Below are 10,390 nucleotides of genomic sequence, written 5' to 3' on the forward strand. Positions count from 1 at the left end.
GAAATCACATCTAAACCCAGTTCCACCAGGCTCAGGCAGAGATTTGTGTACAATTCTGTTAATTATTCATCTAGTTTTTACATGAAAATGTATTCATTTTTCTTGTCAACGTCTTTAAAAACATTTTGTGAAAAATAAAAGCAGACACTATCACAACTTGAACTTTAGGCCAACATGGATTCAATGTGAACCTTTCAGATTCGACAGCACTGTTTTATTCCCTCTAATTCAATTCAGTTCAAAGATACTTTATTAATCCCAGAGGGAAATTAGAGTTTCAGTACACACAATTCTGAGATCACACATACATACATAGACACAGACACATGACAAGAATTGGTGACTGTGGTCATTCGCAACCCGAGTCGCGCTACCTTAATAGAGATCTGAGGGTTTACATGAGGACCGAGTCAGGTGGAGGAAAAAAGGCACTTCAGAGTTACCCTCCACAGGGAGGGCAGCTTTGCTCTGCAAAAAACACCTCAGACAGATATGCAACAGACTTCAGACAACACAACATAAGTGTCCACTAGGTGGGGTGGTGGGTTGGGGACTCTCCACACATCAGTGCATGCAGCCGCGATAAGCAGCACTCGTCACCTCCGTTTGGACAGGGGAGGGAGGAAATTGAATTAGACAGCACAGTGACTCCTGGAAACGGTTCCATGGCCTTCACCGGTCACAGTCCCGCCCAGGCTGGGATAGGGAGACAGAGTTGCCATGGCGACGGCAGCATTCCACATTTCTTCTGAGCGGGAGTAATCACTTCAGCCTCACAGGCTCAAGGGCACCAGATTCAGATAAGAACTTGTTTTGGGGCCAGACAGAGACAATTTCCTCCCTCTCTTAAAGTTCTGTTGGTCTCCAACCCCTCTGAATCCAATAATGGCGTAAATTAATCTATTCCCAACCGTGCTGTCCCGTCAACTGGCTCCTTGATCGAATCAACCTGGCAACCAGGAGCCCCTTCTCATCGTTGAAAAAATCTTGTCAATCGCGTTGAGAGACCAACTGACCAGGTCCATTTTTAATCATTTCCAGAAAAAAATGCAGAAGCACTGTACACCCAAAGACAGTCAAAGAGCCTTGGGGATAAGATGGGGAGGAGAGGAGGAAAAAAGTGTCTGTACTCTCCAAGAGCTGGAAGAAGTACATTTAAAGAGCAAGTCACCCCCCAAATCAACTTTTTTCTGATAAACTATATAAATGCATGTCTAATTGTGTTGCAGACACGTGTAGTCAATTTAGCACTTTAGTGCATTTTAGTTAAAATTTTAATTTTCTGCCTAAAACTGTCAGTGTTGTGCCATTGTCAGGTAAAAACTCTGCACTGCATTTGAATTTAAATCTGCCATCGCTATTGGCTAAGAGGTACCCTAGAACATTAGCTGGTACTAGAGCCCTGCACTGAAGCCCTCGGGTCGGCTCGGCTCGACGGCCCGAGGGCCGGGCTTCGGGCCAACGACTGTGTAATTACCTCGGACACGGGCCGGGCGCCTTTATTTTTAATCGAATTCATAAAAAACTGAAACACTTGAACGCAGCAGCACCTGCCTGCTTCTCGCGCACCGGCACCCGTTAGCTCAGTTAAGGTGTGTGTGGTTTATAAACGTGCCGATATAAACAAATTCTCAAACTGCTGATTGAAACGTGTGCCCCTATTCTAATACGCCATTTTATGTCCACTTTGATGTCAGAAACCATTCGTTTATTCTCATGAAAACGGCAGCATTCTGTTTTTCTGTGAATAAATTCGCTCTGCAGTTAAATAAATACAGCATTCATTGCTGGGTTTTTCTAACTGGAGAGCGCATTTTCAGAGCGGCAGATTAAATTTACAAACGCATCCATTAATATAGTGTTCGTAAATTTTATCTGCCGCTCGGAAAATACGCTCTGTTAGAAAAAAAAGCTGCATTGATGCTGGTTTTCTTTTCTTTTTTTTTTTTACTGCAGAACGCTTCTCACAGATAATTATAACGCTGAGCATTCTATCACGCTAAAACGTTATGAAAGGTTAAAAAAAAAGTCGGGCTCGGGTCGGGCCAGAGAATCCTGAGAACCTTTTCGGACAGGGTCGGGCTGGGGCTCCACCCCCTCGGGCCGGGCCGGACACGGGCTCAGATTTTAGGCCCGTGCAGGGCTTTAGCTGGTACCATGATGTCACAATGTTGTGAGTGTGTGTGCTTGTTAGCGGCTCCGCCCTCTCGATCTGCTAGGCAACAGCATTTGTTGCATTTTTCAAACAGGAAGTGGGAGTGGAGCAATATTCTGGTATCAGATTCTTAATGCTGTTGCCTAGCAGACCGAGAGGGCGGAGCCGCTAACAAATACACACAGGCTCACAACGACATTGTGACAAACCCGCTAACACTCTAGGGTACCTCTTAGCCAATAGCGGTGGCAGATTTATTTCAACTGCAGCAAGGGCGTCAGTTTGTTTTCAGAATTGCTGGGGACAATAACCATGCAATTGAGTGGGGTTTAAAAATTGCTGGGAACAATAAAGTAGGCTAGCACAGGGGTCGGCACCCCGCGGCTCTGGAGCCGCATGCGGCTCTTCCATCCATCTGATGCGGCTCTCTGTGCTTGTAAACAAACATCAGAGCTTTATACTGGACACTGTGTTCAGCGCGGCTCGGAGCGCCCACGGTGGACATTGGGCTGAAGATCTGTAGAGGGGTTCGCAGTGCAGAACCACGGTGCATGTGATAAGATTTCCTCCCACTGAAGCAGTCTGGAAACCCGGTCTCTCTGAGGGATGTGTCCCCTGGAAAAATGTTCCCTGATTATGAAACTTTGGCTGAACAGCGCTTGTTCCCGTCTCTAATATGGAGACGCATGACGCATCCAGTCTGAGGCAGAATAGCCTCTTCAGCTCAGAAAGCACCTGTAGAGACATTTGATCACGCACAAAGTTCATGTGGAGCAGAAGCGGTCGGGCCACGGCAGGTGAAACGTTCCTAGCCTACATGAAGTGTAATTGTTTAATTGTAACATTAATGTGTTACTGGACACGCTGGTCTGGTTGGTTAGACCAGTGTTTGAAGTGGAAAACACACACACACACACACACACACACACACACACACCAATTAAAATAATGCTGATAGCATGGACTAGAAGACAGGTGATGGTTTACGTATTTAAATGATCAGGCTGATGTAAAATGTAATCTCCATCCACATCCAGGCAGAATTATCCTCTATTCTTTCTCTATTTGCTCTGCTCTTGTCTGGGCTGACATAGCTGACGGTGCGTGCGGCACGTGTAGTGGCTGTGATGCACATTTTACGCATTTGGAGAGGTGGGGATGCTTTGCTTTTACTGGAAGATGGTCCACTTAACGCACGGGTGTAGACTACATATTAATGACAAATGAATGAAAATTAAATTGGGAGTTTTTACTTCATATTTTAGAAATAAAAATGACGGAGGAAAACATTTATGACGTCTTTTTTAAACGAAATTTTCTAGCGCGACCTGCCTGCTTCAGTTAAGTCGCTGCTTATTAAGGTCCGTCCAGAATTACCGTGGCCCACCCAAAAATGAAAACCTGGCGCCGCGCCTGTTATAAACCTCTGCAAATTGTTGTTCTTCACTTTATCAAACTCAGACTTTGTACAGCTAATGTCAAGATGTAAAATTATGAATTCAGTCGAGCTCTTCCGTCCCTCCCTCTCCTGCTCTCCTGGAAACCCGACATCGGCTGTCAGAAGCGGGAGGTGAAGAAGGAGATGAGGCAAACAGAGTGAGTGCGACGTAAAGAAACCAGACTGGTGTGGAGGTGAGCAAAACAGCTGGAAAAGTGTGGGTGTTGCATCCCCCCATGAGATCTGAGCTGGTAAAACAAAAATCCTCATCAGCAGGCTTTTTTGAAAGTGGGGGGGACACAGCTGCCCATCACAAATTTTGCCGGGGACATGTCCCCGGCTAAAATGACGCCTATGAACTGCAGTGCAGAGTTTTTACCTGACAACGGCATAAGTTTTAGGAACATTTTATTTTAATTGTGGCAAGGTGGATAAACGAGGGCCCGAACGGGATTCGATCTCCAGACTCCTGGGTGAGAGTCATACGCACTAACCAGTCAGCCAAAGGAACATCCCCTTGGCCGTGTAGCCAGGGCGCATCATCGGGACACTGTGACAGGACGCTCACACTGTCACAATTAAAATGCACTGAAGTGCAAAGCTATTGACGATATGTGCCTGCAGCACGATTAGACACGCATTTATATAATTTATCAGAAAATAAGTTGATTTGGGGGTGACTTGCTCTTTAACTTGGCATAGTTTTTTGTTGAGCAGCATGCAAAGAGGGTAGTACTGCTTCACAGAGTAGGTTGCAGGTTCAAATCCTAGCTTTGCATACTCCATGCATGTGAGAGTTTACTACAGGTACTCTGGTTTATTTCCAACTAGAATCATGCATGCTAGATTTTAATCGATTTATCCCCAGATATGTAAACTGACTGGAGTAATAAACCCAGATACAAGTCCAAACCAGATCTTGTAAGCCCTGGTCAGAGTTCACTTTTGTATGGATTTGGTTTTTGTAAATCTAAATACATTTTATTCTTTTTTTTTTTAAATTAACTGCCTCAACAGGTTTTTGGGATTTTGTAAAAACCTTTTCAGGGAACTTTTAATAAGAGTCCAGACACGTCACACATACCAGAATGACACCATCTGAGGGAACAGCAGCATTTTTAGTCCAGCTGTTCCCAAAATGATGTTTCACTTTGATCACCTGTGGACTGCAGCACACAAACACACCTTGAACTAAATGGTCTATTTACTGTTGATTACTTAAAAGTTATAATTGCACCTTTCAAGGATCTAGTCTTTAGAAAGCCAGTTGAAATGCTGCAAGCGTAGATCCGCTTCGTGCCCTTCCATCACACTACCCCCTTACACCCAGTGGTCTTCATCCACCCAACCTTTAAACAGGTTTTACTGCAGGACCTTTTAATGGATCACCTTCTGCAGTTCGTGTCACATTCAGCATCATTCAAGATGAAAAACCTTTTCAAACCAAATTACTTAAAAACAATTTATTAATGCAATCAATTTACAGCTTATTGTTGCAATTCAGTTTAAAAATAAAAATAAAACCTCCAGCTAAGAGTTAACACTCCAGTTGGGTTTGACCCGCTTTCAGACAAGTCAAAGTTAAAAAAAAAATTATTTACATCAATAAATGAATTAAAAATAGTGGCACATAGTCCCAAGTTACTTCTCATCAGCACCAAGGTCAGAGTGCCCTGCTGTCCCAAGGGTCCTTGACCTTCCTGCTCTCCTGCAGCTGCTGCAGATTGAGGGCCAGAGGAAGCAGCAGGTCACTCAGATGATGGCTGGAAAAGGTAAAGGCATTGTGGACCATCATATCTGGGGATGAGGTGGCAAGAGGCGGAGTTGAGGGAGGAGATGAGGAGGTTGACGTATTTGATGATGTGCTGGAAGGTAAACCCAAGCGGTCTGGGAACACCCCAATTTGCTTATGGCTCCAGGGTTTAGTTTTACTGGAGAGGCGATGCTGAAAGTGACAACATGTCCCATAAAGACAGAAACCAAAAGTAGTGAAGGTGGGACACAGTTCTCCTTGGGGCTTCCACTCCTTGGACTGCGGCAGAATCGGAGTAGTGGCAGACTCTTCCTCACCCAGACCACTGTCCAAATCTCCATCAATGTGCAGGAAATGGCAGCGTGTGCCATAGGGACAGACACCAAGGGATTGGAACGTGCGACAGGGGATGCTCCTGCGGCGCTCTTTGACATGACGTAGCTCTGAAGGGCTGTGGACAAACAGGCAGCGGCTGCCATAGTGGCAGAAGCCAGTAGTGTGGTAGTTACGACACAACTCCGTCTTGTACCTTGGGTGACGGAAGGGAATGTGGAGTTCTCGGAGGCCATGAGCAAACTGGCAGCGTTCAGCATACTTGCAGGAGCCAGTGGCAGCATATCTGGTGCAGAGCTCTGTTTTGTAGCGGGTAGAGAAGACCCAGGGGTCAAGGGGAGGAGCTGGGTTCTCCACAAGAGGGAGAAGGGCCTCAGTCAGGGAAAGTCCACTTTCACTGTTGTCCTCCAAATCCTCGCTGCACAACAGGTTGTCCACCAGCTCCTCATCCTGACAGGATGGAAGGAAAAAGTCATCATTCCCAATCTGGAAAATAGGTGGTGGTGGGGTGGGGGTGGTATATCCCTTCTAACCTATGGCTCAGAGGCACAGATAAGACCAGAGACTGGTGATCCTGATCCTCTTTGAGACCAGAATCCTATTTAGGATCTAGACAAAATAAACTATCCAGGGATCAGGTTCTTTATAGCTTTCCAGGTTTATGAGTCATTTTGTTTGTACTCAAGGCCGACATCACCGCTCCCCTACAGGCTGCGGTTACCCCTCCCACACGTAGACGTTTAACCTAAAGTACTAGATTAACAGAAATGTAAATAACGCAACTACTGCATCAAGTCATTCTAAAAGGTGCTCCCTGAATAACCGCTCTAGCTTGACAGATTTGTGTTTATAAATAACGTTCTGATCAGAAACCACAAGAGTCGAATCTACACTAACTTACTAAGTGGATTTGTTAGAAGACTCCAGAACTACCGTAAATACTGAACAAGAACTACCGTAAATACTGAACAAAAACTACCGTAAATACTGAACAAAAACTACCGTAAATACTGAACAAGAACTACCGTAAATACTGAACAAGAACTACCGTAAATACTGAACAAGAACTACCGTAAATACTGAACAAGAACTACCGTAAATACTGAACAAGAACTACCGTAAATACTGAACAAGAACTACCGTAAATACTGAACAAGAACTACCGTAAATACTGAACAAGAACTACCGTAAATACTGAACAAGAACTACCGTAAATACTGAACAAGAACTACCGTAAATACTGAACAAGAACTACCGTAAATACTGAACAAGAACTACCGTAAATACTGAACAAGAACTACCGTAAATACTGAACAAGAACTACCGTAAATACTGAACAAGAACTACCGTAAATACTGAACAAGAACTACCGTAAATACTGAACGGTTGAGAGGGAACGAGGTCATTAGGCTAAAGAAAAACAAACGACACCCAAAACAATTAAATCCCTTTGTTCTAGAAAAAAACTCATTTTAAGGTAAAATTCAGTCCGACTTCACGAGGCTGGCTGCTCTTACCTCCAACATGACGGTGAACCGAGCGGAACTTCCGTTTGGCGTTTACAGGACGTTAACGACGGTTCCTCCGGTTGCCAGACAGAAGAAAACAGCGTGTTGGCCATTTTAAACCTGCGGCTGTCTTCTTCAGGAATTAACATCAGGTGTGTTCAAGCTAAAGCGACCAGTCACGTCTACGCTCGCGCACATTAACGGGCCAATCAGGTTAGCAGCTTAGAGACGCGCCTTGATGAGAGTGAAACATCCGGGTATTTCTCCTTGAAACACATCTCTGTAAACAGCGCAGAGTTCATTTGAAGGCTGAACCTCTGTGGCTCCTTTTCTTATGGCGTGTTTCTAAAGAGAAGGCACGTCTAAAACGCTATTTTGTCACCATTGATGAAGTTTACCTAATAGTCCACACATACACAGAAGATCTATATAATCAACCTGATTATTATTATTTTACATCAATCAATCAATCAATCAAAGATACTTTATTAATCCCAGAGGGAAATTAGAGTTTCAGTAAACACAATTCAGAGATCAGACATACATTGGCAAGACCATGGACGTAATTTTTTTACATCCCCCCCCCCCCCCCCCCACTTTTTCCAAAGTCAAGTTTTGACCCCTGCACTTTTTACCATCCCAAAACAATATTACGCTATATTAAATTGACACTGGTTGAGCTCTAGGACCAAGCAGAAAACAACCGTTTGTGTTGAAGCCTGTTTCCCATTAGAGCATACTGTAAAGATCCCCCCCCCCACACACACACACATACACACTTCTAGAGTGAAAATTACATCCATGGGCAAGACACATGACAAGAATTGGTGACTGTGGTCCTTTGCAACCCTGAGTCGCGCTACCTTAATAGAGATAAGGGGGTTACATGAGGATTGGTTCAGGTGGAGGGAAAAAAGAGGCACTTCAGAGCTACCCTCCACCAGGAGGGCAGCTTTGCTCTGCAAAAAAAAAAAAAAAAAAAAACCCCACCTCAGACAGATATGCAACAGACTTCAGACAACACAACATAAGTGTCCACTAGGTGGGGTGGTGGGTTGGGACTATCCCAGCTTCAGTTCCTGCAGCCACGATAAGCAGCACGTCACCCCAGTGTGGATAGGGGGAGGAGCATTGAGGGTTGCAGTGACCCTGGAAGGCGTCCTTGGAGCCTTGCTGGCTCAAGGACGCCAGATTCCAATTAGAAATTGTTTTGAGGCCAGACAGAGATAATTTCCTCTCTGTCTTACAGTTTGTTGGTCCTCAACCTCTCAGAATCCCAATAATGGACATTAATCTATCCCAATCTGTGCTGATTCGTCCACTCTCTCCTTGATCAAATCAAATCAAAGCTTTATTTATAAAGCGCCTTCCGCAACCCCGTCAGGAAGCCCAAGGCGCATCCATTGATGGCATCCATCTTTTGTGCCAATAATGAATCTCGGCCAAAGTCCCAAGCTTACGATTCATCTAGACAATTATATGAGTCAGTGAATTCACAGCGCGGTGCAAACCATCTCTGAGCTCGGGAGCAAGCCAATATTCCTGGACAGCTCGTTAATTTTCCGGTAAGCCTGGTAGCCTCCAAGGCCAATGAGCAGGAAACCTGACACCAACACCACGAATATCCACACATCTTCAGAGCCCTCCACAGACAGCTGAGAAAGACAGATCAAGTTCCACTGTTTCCAGGAGTCCATGATGTGTCGGAGCCCCTTCTCCCGTTCTCATCGTTGAAAAAATTTTATCAATCGCGTTGAGACCAGCTAACGAGATCCTATACATAGTTGTAAACCAGGCTTGGGTTGATTTATAATGAGGTTTAGTAATGCTGGTTGATTTAAAAATGCTGAAACTGCTTGAACCCTGGAGCGAAGAAGCTGCATGTGAGCTGGAGATCAGTCAGTGGAAGAACAAACCAGAAGAATATCATCAGCATAAGAAAACAGTGGAAGAGGAGTGGAACGGGAATCTAACAGAAGGTCTGATATGAAGAAATCAGCAGAAAAGTGGCAGAAGATCTGCTCAAAAGAACACAAATGAATTGATCCGACTTCTCTATGAGGGTGATTGTGAAGGAACAGTGATGCGTAGCCACAACAGACACATTTCCTAAGAGGGGACACAATCTGTGTATTTTCATACGTTTTTTTCAAGTGTTTAAGTTAAGTGTAGGCCTTACCCTTTGTTGAATATTTTGAAAGATATAAACTCAAGACTCCAATAAGTCACAGCTGGATCGAGAACCTGAATGTTTTGATATGACATTTGTTGAAATAGGAATGAAAGACACTGAAAACATTAAATCAGAGGTTTCATATTCTATAAAATTCTTATATTATTCTTTTCTTTTGGCTGGATTACAAAAATGACCTTGTGAACGTGTTGCCAAATTTCAGAAACAAAAGTACTTAGGCACACAAACAGCTCCAGCAAAACACAAGTTAACTAGATCTTAGAATATTTAGAAGAACTTTGGACATGTAGACCCCATGACTGACATGTCCAAAGTGTCCGTCACCTCTCATTCAGTGACCGAAGGGAGACTGGGCAGCTTCACACCAGCACATGTTCCAGGATCATGCCTGAGTACCTGGAAGTTGTTATTCGATGGTCTACCAATCAGGTTTACATGTTGGCTGTGTAGAGAGAAACGCGTCTGGAACATTTAAGAGTGACAATCAGGGCCGTGTCTAGAAAAACCTTTCTAGACCTTTCCAGGGGGGCTGGCACGGCAGGGGCACACATATGAACGAGGGTGGCACATGTAAATGGCCTATACCTTAAAAAAAATCCATTTTTAAAACAGAACTACAAGCATTAATCCTAATAACTAATACTAATGGTAAACTTTTATTAATAATTATGTATGACATTGTTCAAATTTATTATAAGAAAACTGGGATATTGTCTGACATTGTAAGTTCAGGGCTGTCAGAAGCAGCGTGCCCCCCCTGGACACACCCCTGGTGACTCGTGTTCTCACCAGAGAAACAAGCATGGCTTCACTGATGAAAACATGGACATCCTCAGGAACCATCTTTAACGTTCTAGTGAAGCGGGCTGCTGACAGAAACGCTAATCACCACCAGGCTACGGCTGACTAAAGCGTCTAGCTCAGAAGTACGGTGAAGACAACAACAAGATGGAGCCTTTTTGACCACAAAGAAAAGGAAAAACTTTATTTTTATCAAGATGCATTTGGG

General features: G+C 44.2%; 1 protein-coding gene across 1 annotated transcript; it reads right to left on the bottom strand.

Annotated features, from left to right (window-relative positions):
- Nucleotides 1-5,041: 5,041 nt before the first annotated feature.
- On the bottom strand, nucleotides 5,042-7,338 carry cth1 (cysteine three histidine 1). Its single transcript, XM_054733704.2, has 2 exons — nucleotides 7,197-7,338; nucleotides 5,042-6,129 (listed from the first exon to the last, which is right to left on the bottom strand). Exons 1-2 carry the CDS (start codon nucleotides 7,203-7,205, stop codon nucleotides 5,257-5,259), a joined length of 882 nt encoding a protein of 293 aa, XP_054589679.1. The 5' UTR covers nucleotides 7,206-7,338; the 3' UTR covers nucleotides 5,042-5,256.
- Nucleotides 7,339-10,390: the final 3,052 nt, after the last annotated feature.

This window comes from Nothobranchius furzeri, chromosome 3, assembly GCF_043380555.1.
Source record: "Nothobranchius furzeri strain GRZ-AD chromosome 3, NfurGRZ-RIMD1, whole genome shotgun sequence".
Taxonomy (NCBI): Eukaryota; Metazoa; Chordata; class Actinopteri; order Cyprinodontiformes; family Nothobranchiidae; genus Nothobranchius; species Nothobranchius furzeri.